Source organism: Schistocerca cancellata, chromosome 5 (assembly GCF_023864275.1).
Source record: "Schistocerca cancellata isolate TAMUIC-IGC-003103 chromosome 5, iqSchCanc2.1, whole genome shotgun sequence".
Taxonomy (NCBI): Eukaryota; Metazoa; Arthropoda; class Insecta; order Orthoptera; family Acrididae; genus Schistocerca; species Schistocerca cancellata.
In genome coordinates, this window is record NC_064630.1 from 240,522,667 (window position 1) to 240,541,854 (window position 19,188).

The 19,188-nt window shown below is 42.5% G+C and overlaps 1 protein-coding gene across 1 annotated transcript in view; it reads right to left on the reverse strand.

Moving 5' to 3' along the window:
• LOC126188459 (probable cytochrome P450 301a1, mitochondrial) overlaps window positions 1-18,951 on the reverse strand; it is a 150,253-nt gene extending 131,302 nt beyond the window's left edge. The window contains exons 1-2 of the mRNA XM_049930063.1: window positions 18,738-18,951; window positions 2,938-3,071 (exon numbers count right to left, since the gene is read on the reverse strand). Coding sequence (XP_049786020.1) covers window positions 2,938-3,071; window positions 18,738-18,951 — 348 coding nt within the window. The remainder of the gene's footprint in view (window positions 1-2,937; window positions 3,072-18,737) is intronic.
• Between the last annotated feature and the right edge of the window lie 237 nt (window positions 18,952-19,188).

The following is a 19,188-nucleotide window of genomic DNA, read 5'->3' on the forward strand; positions in this document are numbered from 1 at the left end:
CCATGGCATTGTACGCGCTGTGTGAGACCGACCACGTAATAAAATTCAGCTGCACGCAGTTCTCGCTGTGGAGAAGAACTGCCACGGCCTTTTGTTCAAGGACGCCTTCGAAATTCTCAAGAACGACAGTATGTTCAACATAAAATAAACAGAGGCCGCTACAGCGTACGACCTTTGCAGATAACAAGAGAAGAATCACAGCAGTAACGACTAGCGAAAGGCCCTCAGACGTTGATGCGGTAAGTACATACATTTTTAGGCCACTGGTTCGACTCCAGACTATCATCAGCAATGGAGGGAGAAACTTCAACAACGCCAGCCAATAGTGCTGGTGAAATGTCAAAAAAACCGCTGACTTGTTGTCGGACGAAGATTCAAAGTCGAGAGCCAGTAGGTAAGCCTCAAAAATTTTAAACTCAAGATTATTCAAATTAGTGGGTAGAATACGACTGAGGGAATAATACCATCCACACAATCCCAAAAATAACAAATACAAGTATGTAAGAGAATTATCTTACAAAGTTGATAGCTATGAAGTTGCTGACCAAGATTTTGTACAAAAAAATGTGAAAGAAAATTGTGGATTTGTAGGATGCCGAGTAGAGTGTCATTAGGAAAGGTAAAATCACGAAAGGTGTATCTCTGAGTTTAATTATGTTTTATAATGGAAAAGACTTAAGAAACGTCAAGACACTGATTCAGTCTTTCTCCTCTACTGTTTAGTCCGCACATTAAAGAATGAAGGACGGAAATGAAAAGAAATGTTGAAAAATGGAATTAATAATCAGGGTGCAAAAACATCTGTGCTAATATCCGCTAAAGATTTTACTATTATCCGCGAAAGTGAAGAAGAGTTACAGGATTTTTGAAGGACTGAGCAGTGTGCTGGGAACACAACACGAACTGAAAGTAAACCAAACCAAGACAAAAGTATTGAGTGCCAGCAAGGAGGGGATTAGCGACAAACTTAATTTCAAGATTGGGGACCACGTAGTAGATCAAATGAATGAATTCTGCTACCTAGGAAGAGAAATAGCACGTGGCCTGAGAAGAAAGGAGGACATGTGACATAGACTATCATAGGTAAACTGAGCATTTCTAGGATAAAGAAATCTATTAAGTTATATTTCCAGTTTTCTCTGAAACTGCTAAATAGAGCATTCCTAGGATAAAGAAGTCTACAATGTTATACGTCCAGTTTTTCTGAAACTGCCACGCAACATAGAAAACGACCGAAGTTTCAGATCGTTTACATTGAAGACACTCGGTGCTGAGATATCATGTAGTAAAGACTTGTTATTGAATGACTGATGAGGTGAGTCTTGCTGTTCTAGAGAAAGACGTCTCCATTTGAGCGCTGAGTACAGAGAGAGACCTGCCAACTCAAGAGTTTACAGCCACTGCTGCCGCCGCGTTCCATATTTCCGCCACGAGTCTGGCAAGATGGCCAACGTTGCCATCGCCAATTCGTGGAGACGCAGCATTAGTTCACTCCATTCAGGAGCCATTTATACAGTTTTAATACTTCGCAGCCAGATAGTTGCTTTCAGTATGCACTTTGGCGATCTTACTGGTGTTCCATCCTACTTTTCCGTGTCCTTCCTGTAATTGACTAACCATGCTTACAGTCACTGGTCATGTTCGTGTATTAGTCGCATAAATTTGTCTTTATCGTGCTCGAACACCTGTGCCACGGTTATAGTTCACCATCAGAGCCCCTTGCCCAGATTTTAAATGTTCAATTGTTTCTGTCAGTGGGTAAGCCATGTGTTTTGCTTTTCGATAATAAACCTGATTGCTACAATGACCACTTGTTTCTGTTATAGATTAGACGATCCTTTCTCTCTTAGATAAGTCTTTGTGCATGATGTGGTACTCATATTGTCATGCTTGTTCGGACCAAGCCTGTTATCATTCAGTGAGAAGTCTCCATTGAACAACATTATTATTTCCTTTAATTAATCTGTACGATCTTATGGGGTGCTTCCCTTCTCTATAGAGAAGATCGGACCTAGCTTCATTAGGAATATGCAAAGCAGCACAACCGACACCACACAACTAGTGTCAAACAAAGGAGTTGATATGAGACATATGTTTCTGAAAATGGACATCCGAAGTAAGCTTTGCTTGCACGTGTATCACGAACTTTGGGAAAACATGAAAGGAAAAGAATCCAAGTGTTTTACATTTATATATCTGAGGGATGCTGAAAATTAACTCGTTTGAGGAGATAAGAAATCAGAATGTTGGCAGAATCAGCGAAGAAAGCAAAATACGCACTAGAAGAAGGAACAGGACGATAAGACATGTGTTATGACAGTGAGTAAATTGCATGATGCAACAGGGAGGGGAAAAAGAGATTGTAATACATACAACAAATTATTAAGGTTTTTGAGTATTCATTATAGTCTGATACGAAGTGAAGCAGTTCTGGGGGATCGCGTCATATTTGTCAGAAGCAGCAAGGAAAACGCCTCATGAGCCACATAGCCCGTTCGTGAACCAACAGGCACTATCTCTCCAATGGTTCCGTATATACTGAGGCATGCTCAGCAGCTACAGTTGTTCATCTTGTACGGCCGCAATTCGAAGTACGACAAAGACATCTACTCGACATGGTAAACCATGGTCCAATTATCTGTAAACCTGACCGGCTCAATAAATGCGACAGCAAAATCAAGAAAATGCTGTAGGGATTCTCAGGCATCTTAAAAAGAGATTTCCGGTACACTGAGGAATCGATGCAGGTTTTGTGTGTCTCCATTTGTACCCATATCGTAGATTTGCATGAACAGCTCCTGAAGTGCATATCGTTTGCATACCTCTATCTGCTCCAGCACTAACGAGTAAGAAATATAGAATTCTTGTAGTGGATTTCTTAGTGCTCGTGCCACGGAAGCAATACTAGTGATTCTATCAGCAGGCGTTTAAACCCACCTTCTGGATGTCATCCGGATTGAAGATGTAGACCATGGGCTGCTTAAAAGGGACCCCCACCACCTTGGCGATGTCCCCGTAGCGCTCCCGTATTGCCACCAGCATGCCCACTGGATCCAGCTTTCTAAACTCTCCTGCACAATTCACACATGTCCACTTCAGAAAAAACCTTATGACTATGTTGTGCATTAACGACCTAGTGTACAGTGTAAGATACAATGTCAGGTTTTTTCGCATATGATGCAAGTATCACAGCGGAAAACATTTTTAATATAAAATTACATCTACACGGTATATTAAGATGGTGCAGAGATTGAGATTAACTCTTAATTACCCAAAATACAAAGAAACATAAACGTGCCCACATTTTGACTATTGCATGAATTAAGCATAAATAGATCAGCGTCGTCATACGAATATTTACAGTTATAGGATCGTTACTCTTTACAATGTACATAAATGAACTAGTAGAAAGCGTCGGATGTTCTTTAAGACTGTTCGCATATGGTGCGGTTGTCTAAAAGTAGCAATGTCAAAAGCCAGTATCGATTTGCATAATGGCCTGCAGAAGATTGTTGAATGGTGCAGGCTCTGGCAGGTGACACAGAAGGTAAATAAACGTAGCATATTACACATAATAGGAAAAGATATCCACTACTGCACAGTTATAAGGTACGTGTACCAAATAAGGCCCACCTAACGTTTAGGATTTTCGTATTCAGTATGTGTAAGTGGTAACTATATTGAGTTCAAAAATAAATGAACATTGAAAGTTTATTTAAATAATATCATCATTTTAAAGAAAATGTTTAACTCTTGCAAGTGGGCCTTGTTAGGAGATCTTGTTCCTAATATGGCCCGTAGGCACAACCTATTCATATTAACATTCTCGGGCATGTAAATGGCAGGAAAACTGTTTTAATACACTGCAAGAGTTGTAATGTAAGTTTATTTTAGAAATAATTGGAATGAGATGATACATAGACCTTTAGAATTACTTGTTTTTACAAACGCTTCCTACAGAACTGTAGCTACTTACTGCTTATTAGCTCTTCAGATTTTTACACTCAATCAGCAATCAAAATTCTTCTGACAGCAGCAAGTTTCCTTATGGTAATAGGAACAATAATTCTAATTATTACATTTTCAATGAACACATGAATAATGATTTGTGAAACTGGTTTGGCTCATTTAAATCATTTTTTACAGGTGGGGCACAGGAAATTTAGCACTTTGTCTTTTCGTCTCAACCCTACACAATCTTCATACACATATTTCATATATTTTCTGCAAAGTCTCATGTCGAATATCCTGTCTTCACAGCATACGTGACAAAACCAGCCAACCTCATGCAACACATTCTTAGAGGCATAACTGCTGCTTGCTTCAGTGGAGTCTTTACTTTTGCATTTTTTCTTCTGAATATTCATTACTGAGGGCGAAATTTTTTGGCGACGTGAATCTGCCTTAGGCCCAGTGCTTTCGTTGGTACCATTTTTCTTTTGAGTCTGCGTGAATAGTGCCTTAGATACGACTTGTGCCTTGTAATTTAATGCCTTCTTCCGTGGTGTTTGGTTTTTGTTCTTCAGCTTTGGGGTTTGCAAAATTTCCTTGAAAGAACACTCGAGATCTTCAGGTGCGTCACTATCTTCAAGACTGAAGTCACTTGAACTATCCTTTACTGAATACGCCTCGCTTTCTGATGAACTGGAATCAATGGACTGGCGCCCATTTTTGCGGAAAGCCTTTGGGACTGATTGAGTCTCTGACAGTTTTCCTGTTTCAGGGGCAATTGTCATGTCCTCTTCTAGGTCAGGACGCTCTGTTGGACGAGAGGGAGCAAACGCAGTGTCTGGAATAGCTTCTGGGTCAAAAGGATAAATCCCTGTTGCACGAAACCCAGGCATGACGTTTACTGGGATGCTGCTTTTGGCCACAACTTGCTGAAGATTTTTCCAAACACACATCTATTAATTGCTCTGTTTTCTTCCCTTTCATGTGCAGACCAGTACAGCTGAACTTCGTCATCCCAGTAAGACTCAAACGGCTTGAATACTGATTTATCCATGGGTTGCAGCTCATGTGTTGTGTTGCTGGGCAAGCAGTAAAGTCTGATTTTGTGCTCTTCAGCAACGTCGCAAATTTCCGGGTCCAAATTTGACGATGCTCCATCAAATATCAAAATAACATCTTTTGCAGGCTTGTATTTGGCAAAATGATGTATCCATTTGATGAATGTCGCAGTATTCATTGAGCCCTTATCTGTCATTTCTACTGCAGCCCCAGGTGGCAAATAGTCTCCCCATTCTGGCTTGCGTCGCTTTCCTTTGAAAAGTATCATAGGAGAAATAACCCCTCCAATTGCAATCCCACGTGAGACAATGGTAACATTTTCCCCCATGTTCTGGGGCAACAAAGTGCAAGCGTTTCACACCTTTCTTGGCTAAAACATCAGGAGACTTGTGGAGTGCGAGGCGACATCCCTTTTCGTCCATATTTTAGATAAGGTGGGGTTTGTCAAATAACTCCAATTCGGACAAGACCATTTTCAGTTTCTGAAAATGATCATTTACAATAATCTTGTTCAGCTTTGCAGCTGATCCTGGATTCAAGTGTTGCGCCTTCCTTCTTGCAATGTCTGGATGTCTTCGTAGGAAGAGCTTGAGCCACTTGCTTCCAGCCAATCTCTTCGTCCCATTAAAAGGATTCTGCACACTACTCTTTTCACAATATACATATACACATTTTCTGAGCACTTTTGCTGTAATTGGATACCCAACTTCAGCGAGCCGAAAAATTCTTTGGCAAAGTTCTCTTTCCTGAGCTTCGTCCAAACAAGTTTTCCGTCCCAAACGTTTGGTTGTTAGTCGAGAACGTATGTGGTTGCGTAACGTATGTCGAGGAATCCCGTATGTTTTCGAAGCGGCTCTGACAGGCATCCCTTCAGCAACAGCCTCTACAGCTCGTTTTAAATTATCTGCATTCCATGTTGCTCGTTTTTTCTGTGGCTCCATCTAAAAACAGACATTACCAGTAAGCCTGATGTTTCTGAATTAGGTTTGTAAAACTGTGATTATATATATATTTTTAAAGTACCGTACTGCAATTATAGCTACTAAACGTTATTGAACTCAATGCAGATCGCCCTGTCACAAAGATGACCAAGAACGAATTTAAAATGTTTTCTTTTGACATTTCTTGCAACGACCAACTAATAGCTCGGTAAAAATGTATAAAATAATTTAGATTTAATTTACAGATAGTAAATACGTGTTACATGAGGTTTCTCAGGACACACTGAACTTAAATATGCATTGCAGTTATGCACAGCTCCATACAACAGGGTGCCTAATAAAGCCCGCCCGGGCCTTGTTTGGAGCGCCACGGATGGGCCTTATTGGGAACAACCAGTTTAAAACGCGTGTGCGTTAATTGTTTAAAAAGAAACTTATTGTTAGGAAGATAATGCAACTATCTTAATACAGCACAATTTTCTGTTCATAAATACATATTTACTAGTACAAATGCTTCATAACCGAAACGATTGCATTAGATTAAACGTACCGTGCAAATAAGAAGCAGCCCTCCTTTGCTGAACGCCGTAGCACAACTAAAGTAAAATAGCCGGTACGACAGAGGGTGCGGAAATAGTTGCTGCCTTGGCCACTAGATGTCACAAGCTGTCACTACCGAAGACATGTCGCGCTGTTTTCAAACTTTCCATGCTAGAAAATGAGAGTGGGCTTTATTAGGAACCGGGCCTTATTTGGCACATGTACCTTACTATTGATGACATATTTCTGGAACAGCAAAATATCTAGGACTAACGAACTTAAATGGAATAACCACATAAAGCAGCAAGTACTAAAAGTATATTTCAGACTGAGATCCACAGGAAGAATCTTACGGAAGTGTATCTTATCCACGAAGGAAGTGGCATCCAAGGCGCTCGTTCGACCGATTCTGGAGTATTTTTGGTCTGTCTGGAATCATTGCCAGGTAGGACTGACAGAAGAGAGAGACAGAGAGAAAGAAGATCCAAAAAAAGAGCGGCGTGTTTCGTTAGCGGAGCTTCTGTCGGCGCAAGAGCGGTACCGAGATGCCCAATAAATTACAATGGCAGACGTTACAAGATGGGCGTTGTGCATCACGGAGAGGTTTACTAATGAAATTTATAGTGAGCTTTTTCCAGGAAAAGTCGGACAACGTATTACTCCTGTAAGAAAATGAAACGCATACAGCCGTCCTTATGATTTTATTTATTTCGTAGCTACCAGTATAGGCGTTTCAGTACACCATATTCAGGCCGTAGTTGATGCTGAAGAGGTTGACACGATCCCTATACATACCGCATCACTCGGCAACATAACTGGTTACGCAGACTATCTGTAAACTTGGGGTGGTGAAAACGAAGCTTGGCCACTGACTCGGTACATATAGGGATCGTGTCAACCCCTTCAGCACCAACTACGGCCTGAAGATGGCGCATTGAAGCGCCGCAACTGGTAGCTACAAAATAAATAAAACCACAAGGACGACTGTAGGCGTTTCATTTTCTTGCAATAGTAAACGGCCAGACTTCCAGTCAAAAGGAGGGACACACAAATCGTATTATTCCCTCCCACATACCTCTCAAGAAAGGACCACGACGAGAAAATTAGAGTTAATACAGAGGCTTACCGACAATCATTCTTCCCATGCGCCGTTCGCGACTGGAACAGGGAAAGAAGGGTCAGTTAGTCGTACTAGAAGTAGCCTCCGCAACACACCGTTAGGTGGCTCGCGGAATATGATACAGGTATAGATGCACGTATGATTCAGTGGATAGAATGCAATTTGTGTACAAAATAGGTTGCAAACAAAATCCTATTATGCCCTAACATTAGTACTGCTTAAATGCATGGGACCCACATTATGTCAGACAAACAGAAGACTTACAGCATATACAGGGGAGAATGGTGTGAATGGCCACGTTATGTTGGTTAGCGACAAATTTTAACAGGAATGTTGAAAAAATCTCCAACCGAATAAAAATACCGTACAACTAGAAACCTCCTTTTAGTGCAGAAATTACGACTACATTTCACTCAGATACGTATCTATCTCAAGCAGATAAAATCAGGCAAATTGCAGTTCGAGCAGATACATACTTTTCTCTCCAACCTCCATCCGTGAGCAGAACAGATAGAAACCTTTTATTTGCTTGCAAAAACTTACATAACGTCCTTGGAGAATAAATTTACATTTACTGGTTTTAATACATATTCCTTTTTTGTCTTCATTGCATTAATGTTTTTAATGGCCGGTTTCGGTCTTACATGGACCATCTTCAGATCTGCTGACAATATATCTAATCAGCAAACACTCTACGAAATGCAAAACATTGTCCTACCACGCCATCATCAAAAATCAGTTCCACGAGTACGTACCTGACTGTAGTGGTTACAAGAATAACTTATCCAGAAATCAGCAAACTCATAGGCTACGTTACTTAATAAAATAGTGGTTTGGTAAATCCACGTTAAGCCTATAAATGGACCGGGTCGTTAGCGTATTTTCTGTGGTTGAACATACTTACGTTGGTACACATTTCTCAAAAACTATTTGGTCAGATCAAACCAAATTTGAGACGTACAAAAGTTGTCATATCTTTTTCAAAGTGTGGTACTTACATGGAAGTAGCATTGTTAGTACAGTAGAAACACACAGAAAAGCAAGTGGCCTAAAAAACAGGCCTTTAAAAATGTAAAATCTAAATATTTCTCCCAACATTTATTTGATTGGCATAAATCTAGTAAATTTTAATGAAAGTGATGTAATTAATTTCTGCACCAAATTTAATTGACATAGATGTACTAGTATCAGAGAAAATTGTACCTAAAGCTAAAAGTATCATACATTCTGAAAAATTAGGTTAATGTTTATGCTATTATCTGTTCAATCTACTATCAACTGAAACTAATTAAGTCCACAGCTGTCATTGCTACGGGTTTCTCTATCCTCCAGCATACGTTTGGAGGCCCTATTTGAATTCTGGGCTCTTTTGCCATTTGTAGGGCACTTTTCTCTACCTCCCACGCCCTCAGCTAGTCAACTGACAGACTCTGTGATCATATCACTGAAAACTTTCAGTCTGCTGACTAGCCCATTATAGAAACACGATCCGCATCCATGACACCTGTTCTTAGGGTTCTTAAGCGCATAAATACTGCTTTAGGCAAGCGTTCCTACACACGGTTATTGAAACTTTCTATGGAATTTTGAGGCCTCCCATGGATGGAAGTAGCAACCACGTTTTTGCTAGCTAAGTCCCTATAGACTAGGGATGGTTGTATCTATGTACATCACGTTACACCAGTTCACTTACTCCGTGACTCAGGGCCCTTTGGACAGAGAGAATGACACTAGTCCTCGACTGTAGTAAGCCCTTTTTTCATTTATTCTTAATTATTTTTATTTCTCCGTAGTATTCTGCTCATATTTATGATAAATACGGATAAAATATAAATATAGACAAAATAATATTGCTTCTTGAAAAAAAGCCTCTTCTCCATCACCGAAACGAGTAAACCGTAAACAGATCGCGGTACTTACGTTCAAACACAACCTGCACTCGCTAAGCACCAAGCTGTAATATTGTAGCCTGCATAAAACGACAGCACTTCACAGTGATTCGGAGAATATAGATGTAGATGTCGACAAAAGCTCAAAACTAGTAGTTATGTTGTACATTATATAGCTTTACACACACACACACACAACACAAAGATTATTCGGTCTGTAGCTAAGTCAGTGAAATACACTTGCTTGAATTCTGTACAATGCATAACATCACTAAGAAATCAGTCAGCAACAAAATTTTCTCAGCAATTTCATCTTCATTCATGAATTAATGACTGTAAAGAAAAGTGCTGCAATATATTTTTTCCAAATACATTAAAAACTTAATAAACTCTATCCATAAATCGAAAATATGCTATTTCTTCTCTTCATTCAAAGTGCCCAAGTAGTCGAATTTGACGTGGAATATTAGACTTATGAAGCGTCTTGCTAAAGTATTACTGGGAATAAGAATCTCACCTTCTGCTTTCTTGTATAGGTTTACTGCGTACACCATAATAACATACAGCAGCATGTTTATGGGCTGAAAGCTGTCGAAATGTGTAAAGTAAGACTTAGTTCTTTTTCCTTTTTTCCGAAACTCGGAAAATGTTGTTGCTTTCGCTAATTTTTTTAACCTTTCTGCTAAGAAAATGAATTTTCCCATGATTGAACTTTCAGTCTGTGATCTGTCATAGGTTCCAAACCGCATAAACAGCATTTCCACGCTGGAGCACAAGCACGGGGTGTGTTCTTTAAACATTTCCGTGTTCTGTTGCTATGACAGTGTGACGGCGGCACCGTCACGACAGCAGGAAATTCACGCTCCACCCGTTCCAAAAATTGTCCGCTCACGGGTCCAGCTTAGCGCAGCCACGTCCAACAGCAATATTCTTGAGAGCGGCCCCATCGAAAACGTTTCACTCCTACTAGTGAAACTACAAGAATAACTGCCTATCAAAATAATTCAGTGCCCACCAGAGAAAAAAAAAAAGTAACCAACAAAAAATACCGGACGCCGTAACGTGGCTCGTGGTCTACGAACATGGGGAGGCTATGACTTTTACTGATCGCAGTTGCTGTGCCAGAACTCTCTAAAAAGTGCACAGACTGTCTCTCTTTTCGTTTTCAAAAGCAACTACCAAATAATACCAAGAACTAACTCCAAGATTAAAAGTGCGGCTTGTTTAGCTGCCTTCATCACTTTTCCCTATACTCTAGACAACAAACCGCACAAAAAGTGACTTAGTACTCTGCGTGTTAGCTTCGCTGTATGCTTAATGGTTTTGGTGTTTTCAGTTCCGGGTTTAATTCGTTTAATGTTAGCCGTGGGAATTCAATCCGTCGACTTTAAGAGTGCGTGCGCGAAACTGTGGTATACTGTGACTTAATGGGTCCTATATTGGCAGACAGAAGCGAACCAAGCAGCCGGTTATTTCCGTTTTTATACTGGCGTATAAACCTGGCGTCTAGCGGTAGCATCGTTGATTACTAATCAAATCGTCCTCTGTCCCTGGTTCGAACTGCACCATTGCTTTTCCAGTAAGATGTATCAGCAATGGCGGCCGAAGACCCTCTTTCTGCCAACGATCTTGTTTAAGAGGGCCGAAGAGTGGACAGACGTTAAGGGCATTTTTTTGCACTTGGGATGGTAAACTGCCCCGCAAGGCGGAAAATCAGCAGTGATCAACAGCATGAGGATGCAGGAGGCAATGTAAACCACTGCGTTTAAGACACACAATATTTATCCACGGAGCATTTGGCCTGTAAGTGAAAAAGTGTGTCATAATGATCTCTCCATTCGCAAAAGGTTTCGGAAAAGTCCCCCATTCGGGTCTCTGGGAGGGGACTACCAAATGGGAGGTGACCGTGAGAAAAATATAGAATAACCAACTAAAAGATAACGTTCTACGAGTCGATGCGTGAATGTCGGAATTTCGAACGTGGTAGAAAAGCTATAAAATCTGAAAAGGGAAATGCAGAGGATCAGTCTAGATATAGTAGGGGTCAGTGAACAGAAAGCGAAAGAAGTCAAGGATTTCTGATCGGACGACTATAGAGTAATATCAGCAGCAGCAGAAAATGGTAAACTAGGTGTAGGATTCCTTGTGAATGGCAAGATAGGGCAACGACTGAAATACTGTGACAGTTTTCTTCTCATCAGAATCGACAGCATAACAACAACAATGACATAAAGAAACACGAAAACCTAGTAGTCATGGGGAACTGGAATGCGGTTGTAGGGGATGAGGCAAAACAAAGGGTTACGGAAGAATATTGCCTTGGTAGCAAGAATGACAGAGGAGAAAGGCTAATTGAGTTCTGCAATAAATATCAGGTTGTAATAGCGAATATTCTCTTCAAGAATCACGAGAAGGTCTACATGGAAAAGGCCGAAAGATACAGGAAGATTCCAGTTAGCATACATCATGGTCAGGCTGAGATTCCATAATCAGATATTGTATTGTAGGGTGTGTCCAGGAGCAGGTATACACTCAGATCACAATTTTGTAACGATTGTGAGTGACTGATATCTAAGAGACAATCCAGGAAGAATCAATGCACAAAAATGTGTAAGAAAATTCAAGAATACAGAAACACTAATCACTTACAAACTAAATAAATTGGAAGTGCAGGAAAGGTAAGGTGAATTAGCTGCATAAAAAATGAAATAATTGTTGGAAAGACTGACATAGCATATGGGAAAGTCAGAACAATTTTCGGTGAAATTAAAACCAAGGACAGTAACCTTAACAGTGCAATGGAAATTCCACTATTAAACGCAGAGAGCATGGAGGATATGTGGAAAGAACATACTGCAGGCATCCATGACGGTGAGGACTTGTCTCATGATGTGACAGAAGTAGAAATAGACGTCGGCAGAGATAGGGGTCCTGATGTTAGAATCAGCATTAAAAGAGTTCTGGAAGATTTAAAATCATAAAAGGCAGAAGGGATAGGTAATGTAACATCGGAATTTCTAAAATCATTGGGGGTAGTAACAACAAAATGACGACTCACATTGGTGTGTAGAATGTGAGACTGGCCATATATCATCAGACTTTCGGAGAAACATCATCCACACCATTCCTAAGTTGTCAAGAGCCGACAAGTGCGAACAGTCAGCTAAACAGGTCATACACCAAATCTGCTGGTAAGAATAACATACAGAAAAATGGAAAAAAAATTGAGGATCCGTTAGATGACGGTCAAATTGCCTTCAGAAAAGGTTAAAGTACCAGAGAGGCACTCTGGCGTCGTGCTTGATAATGGAAGCAAGACTAAAGAAAATAAAGAGTGCACATATGTCATCATGTGTCAAAATTTAGAGCCTTTTGCCACTTCTTCTTCTAGGGTGTCTGGTTAATGGGTTGGTATTCTGTTTTCAGTGAGTCTGTTTACGATGACAATAAGGTAAAACTGTAGTGTCTATCTGTAGGTAGACACAAGGCCACCCGATTGCAGCACCAGCACGTTGCGAGCCACTGACAGCACATTCTACAAGACCATTTGTGCCTACCGAATGGTAGTCTGTACTACTGATCAGATTTAAGTGGAACCTAACACTTAGTACATTGCAAGTACTTGGTCAAAATATCCATTCGTAACTGATGGCTAAATATTTAGTTGTCCACCTAGATTATTCATTAACATTCACTATTAAAATGGAATAAATCAACTCATTAAACGATCAGGAAGCTCTTACCAATTTTTATCAGCAAAGATTTAAGTCAAAAGATGGAAATTCAGTTTCTTTAACTGACAGTTCAGCCAAACCGCAATATGGATTCTCGGTTTGGGGACCTACCAACGAAACTATTTTCTTTGGGGGGTGGGGGTTGGAAGGGGAGAGGTGGGGATAGTGCTCCGTGCAGACACAAGACGAGTATTTGGCGGAACTTATTTCGGATGTATCAGTGCACTGAAAACCTCACACGATTTATACGACTTAGTATACACTGCCTAACAAAAGGAAATGAATTACCCAAAACGCGACGACGAAACGAAGTAGAAACTTCACGGTTTGAGAAGGTAATTAAAATAAACACATCAAAAGAAGTTATGCATCACGTTGGTTACGAGTGTTCCGGCACCTGTACAAAAAATTGGAATAGAGATCAATAAAAACATCATATCCGCCCTTTTTATTGCTCATGAAAACCACACACTGCATGTTGTACCACCATACAGCGAGACCTTCAGAGGTGATGGTCCAGACTGCTGTACACACCAGTACTTCTAATACCCAGTAGCACGTCCTCTTGCATTGATGCATGCCTGTATTCGTTGTGGCACACTATCCACAAGTCCATCAATGCACTGTTGGTCCAGACTGTCCCACTCAATGGAGATTCGGCGTAGATCCCTCAGAACGGTTGGCGGGTCACGTCGACCATAAATGGCCCTTTTCAATCTATCCCATGCATGTTCAATAGGGTTCATGTCTGGAAAACATGCTGGCTACTCTAGTCCAGCGATGTCGTTATCCTAAAGGAAGTCATTCATAAGATGTGTACGATGGGGATGCGAATTCCGTCCATGAAGACGAATGCCTCGCCATTATGCTTCCGATATGGCTGCACTACCGGTCGGAGGCTGGCATTCAAGTATCATACAGCCTTCCATGCCCACCAGCGGCGTACGTCGGCCGGACATAATGCCACCCGAAAACAGCAGGGAACCTCCACCATGCTTCACTCGCTGGACAGTGTGTCTAAGGCGTTCTGCCTGACTGGGTTGCCTCCAAACACGCCTCTGACGATTGTCTGGTTGAAGGCATATGCGACACTCCTCGGGGAAGATAACGCGATGCCAATTCTGAGCGGTGCATTCGGCACATTGTTGGGCCAATCTGTATAGCGCTGCATGGTGCCGTGGTTGCAAAGATGGACGTCGCCCTCGACATCGGGAGTGAAGCTGCGCATCATGCAGCCTATTGCACACAGTTTGAGTCGTAACACGACGTCCTATGGCTGCACAAAAAGCATTATTCAACATGATGGCGTTGCTGTCAGCGTTCCTCCGTAGGTAGTGGTCATCCACGATAGTAGTAGCCCTTGGGCGGCCTGAGCGAGGCATGTCATCGACAATTCCTGTATCTCTGAATCTCCTCCATGTCCGAATAACATCGCTTTTGTTCACTCAGAGACGCCTGGACATTTCCCTCGTTGAAAGCCCTTCCTGGCACAAAGTAACAATGCGGACATGATCGAACGGTGGTATTGACCATCTAGGCATGGTTGAACTACAGACAGCACAAACCATGTACCTCCGTCCCGGGTGGAATGACTGGAACTGATTGGCTGTCAGACCCCCTCCGTCTAATAGGCGCTGCTCATGCATGGTGATTTGCATCTTTGGCCGGGTTCAGTGACATCTCTGAACAGTCAAAAGGACTGTGTCTGTGACACAATCCCCACAGTCAAAGTCTACCTACAGGAGTTCTGTTAAATGGGGTGATGCAAAACTTTTATGATGTGTGTATCAAGTCTGTTTACAAAGAATTTAGCAGTATGAGCCCACTTATCGGCACGATGTTGCACCCTATCTGGTCTCGATGTATGCAGTGATTCTGTTGGAAAGGGTACCATAAAGCCGTTGTATCCTCTCCTGAAGGAAGCTGGCACCAAACTACTGTAAGCGGTCCCTATTATTCTAAAATCCATAACTGGAACTGATACTTCCCTGTCATAAAATCACTCTAAATGAAGCCGGTTATGCTGTGGTGGTAACTTTTATTTTATTCTCTGAGTATTTCATAAACAGTAGAGAGTAACCCACTGCCTTGAAATGTAAGATGGGTCAGATGCTTCTAAATCCAACACTTCTTATTATTACAATCTTATAGATATGCAGTTGTTATTTCTTTTTCTAAATAATATAAAGAACATAATATATAATAATTTCTCTGAGGTTACAGAGAACTGAATGCTTCACAATTGTTGAAATGGTTCTATATCATTTGTTTCTGCCTAGTTGATGAGAATATAATTTAGACAATATAAATGTCAAAGAAAAATACAAAAAGATGCAATACAATAAGTCTGCTGAAAATAAGTTGCAGTATGTGGAGAAAAGTGATATACTGTATTTGGACGTGTAATATAGCCTAAGTAGCTTGTTGGTTGATAAATGCCTATTTGTGCCTATTTCACGCAAGAACGCCTCGGTAGAACATCGAACTATTCTCATCTGAAATGGTTTGTGTTGGTGGTAACGATAGCCTACGCATGCGATGGTAAAATCCTAGACCAGCTGCTGATAGTCATCAACCAGTGGTATGGTATGACACAGAAAGTTGCAGCAAGTCCATTACTTTTTCGTGGATGGCAGCCGCAGTTGTGAAGGAGATACAATGTGCTTGGCGCACAACGCAGTGACCCTCCCTTGTGGTGGCCAGACGTCGTCAGCCAAAACCTTGTGACGAATATACCTGCCTTCAAGTTCCCATGCATTCCAACATCTGGCTGCTATCACATCCAAATGCTCCAGAAACCTGGATATTGTACGATTCAATCATTTGGCCCCGTGGTGACCTAAAATGATTCTCTTTCAAATGTTGTCATGCGCTGATAACTCTTTCTCGTAGAAGCAGAAGTACATGGCTTCTCTGTGCCCTTCACAGTGACCATTCAGCATGTGACGCTGTTCATGTACCTCCTATACCCTACTGTACTGGCGGCTTCTGCCACCGAACATATCAGGATGACCAGTTGTAGCGGGAAGACACCAAATGTAGTGGGTGAGTGCCAGGAGGTGTTGTATCAAAACACGGCGAGAATTTTCCAAATGATTTTTTTGTTTCCATCACAGTGCCCCGTTCACCTCAGTCTGCATCACAGGGCCTTGCAATGCTGAGTAAGCACCCCAGCAGCCTGTGCAACGCAATGCTGTGTCGTGCCGGCCTTGGCCGGCCCACTGAGTTCAGATGATGTCAGAATGGCTGCGCCGCAGCCGTCTCAGCGGCCATCATCCCCATTGACTCCCCTCTGCTCTGCTGGGACCCGTAGGCAGGCCCCGCTGCCCATGGTAGCGAGCCAAAGAGTGGCCCATCCTGGCTGGCTGGGGCCCCCGCATCGGCCTCAGAGGGTCGAACCAACGACCCGCCGTGGACTGGGACGCTGGCGCTCCATCTGTTGCTGCGTGTATCCCGATATGGTGTGATACGCCCTGCCGTCCAGGAGCGCTGCCACACTTGAACGAATCTCGTTAGAAAACGACACATATTTATACTCGACTGTGTGCCTCTGTTTTGCCAAGCGTGTCACTTCGCTTCACGTATGCAAAACACTTAGGTTGGCCAGTAGCCCTCTTCTGCCTCTGACATGCGCCATTGAAACTGCTGTGTCCGCCCTCTCCGGCAGTTCTACGCCCCTGTGGCTCTCTATTTTCCTTCACAACTGCTGGTATTCGTCACTTACTGCAATCTGGCTCGCATCTAGCTGTAACTCATGCTCCGAATATTGCACAAAACTAACTTTCCCTATCCTAAACGGTGGTGCCGCTACACTACCTTGCCTGGTAACGACACTAAACTCCTACTAATGACATCTGGTGGCCGACTACATATTAACAAAGAAACTCAACTCTAATCATTTACACGCGCGCTGGTGGTGTATCCCTGTACGAACTTGCATTGATGTGTGGCCATGTCTTCTGGTTGCTTTAATTTTTTGTAAGGCAGTTTATTTGCATCGCTCGAAGCTCATCGAGTCAGTCATAGCTGCAATGTTAACTCAGTTGCATTTGTGACATGTTTTTAGAAAAGTGCATTCCGCTCTGCCTACAGACCGCAACAATGCACACCCAGCTGGATGCCACATTCCTGTCACGCGATTTCTTCTCACAAGGGAACCTCCCCATCGCACCCTCCTCAGATTTAGTTATAAGTTGGCACAGTGAATAGACCTTGAAAGACTGAACATAGATCAATCGAGAAAACAGGAAGAAGTTGTGTGGAACTATGAAAAATTAAGCAAAATATACAAACTGGGTAGCCCATGCGTAAGATAAGCAGCATCAAGGATAGTGTGAGCTCAGGAGGGCCGTGGTCCCGTGGTTTGCGTGAGCAGCTGCGAAATGAAAGATCCTTAATTTAAGTCTTCCCTCGAATGACAACTTTACTTTCTTTATTTTCGCAAAGTTATGATTTGTCCGTTCGTTCATTGACATCTCTGTTCAATGTAATAAGTTTAGTGTCTAGGTTTTGCGAATGCACCGCAAAACCGTGCGATAAGTAGACGAAAGGACGTGCCTCGCCAATGGGAACCGAAAACAATTGTTCGCAAGGTCATAGGTCAACCGATTCCTCCACAGGAAAACACGTCTGATATATTCTATACGACACTGGTGACGGCATGTGCGTCACATGACAGGAATCATGGGAACTCGGCCGGGTAGGGGATTTTCTCCGCTCGGGACTGTGTGTGTGTGTGTGTGTGTGTGTGTGTGTGTGTGATGTGCTCATCATTATTTCATCACGATCGACGAGTAAATCACCGAAGTGGCGTCAGTTAAGAAGACTTGTACACTTGGCGAATGGGTTAAAAGATTATTCTGCCTTGCCCGATTTAGGTTTTCTTGTGGATGTGATAATCACTCCCAAAAAAGTGATGAAAACATAATAGTTTGTCACATAAACTGGTACAAATGAATGCAACAGTTTCACAGTCTCACAGTTTTCCCTGTGCTCTGTCAAAACATATGTTTTTAACGTTTTCAAATTTTTCCGTGCGTAGACCGTCAGATACTGCATATGTCCAAGCAAATCTGAACATGTCCTGGAATTTTGGAGAGCGAAGTTGATTGTGTGTGAGTGCCTGAACTTTGATAATTGTCTGAAAATAAAACTTCATATTCGAGGGAAGACTTGAACGAAGGACCTCTCGTCCCACAGCTGCCCACGCTAACCACGAGACTATCCTTGATGTTTCCTATGTTGCGCATGGACTACTCAGTTTGTATGTTTGCTTATTTTTTTCATAGTTCCGCACAACTTCTTCCTGTTTTCTCGATTGATCTGTGTTCAGTTTTTCAAGGCCTATCCACTGTGCCAACTTATAACTAAATCTGAGGGGGGTGCGATGGGGAGGTTCCCTTGTCAGCTGTGCTGATGATACCTTACCTCTACCGTGTCTAAGCACTTGGGAATTTCCACTGTGCGGACTGTCATACTGGAGCGCTAGCGGAGAGTCGCTTACCCAGTGGTGGCAGGAACCGCCACAGGTTCCCGACTAGCGGCAGCGGCCGGGGCCCGGGTATCTCCTCGAAGGGCCTGGCTCGCAGCCACTCTGCAGACTGCTGGAGACTGGCGGGGGCGGCGGGGGCGGCGGGGGCGGCGGGGGCGGCTGTGGAGTGGGCCCGGCTGAGCGCCGCCACCGGCATGAGGCTGCGCTGGCGCACCAAGCTGCTCATCATGGCCCAAGGCGTGCTCTGGGAAGATAGTGCTGCCTTTAGACGTAGTGTCTATATTTGTACAGTGTTACTCAGCTGTCCCTGCCGATGTCGTTTAACGCAACTCGCAATGTTATATCTGAACTCAAAACCACGCGCGGGATTTTCATATTCTCTCGCTCGCTACACGCCAACATATTAGTCCTACAGGAAATGAACAGTATCTTTTTGGAGGACATTTAATGTAGCTAAGTTCTG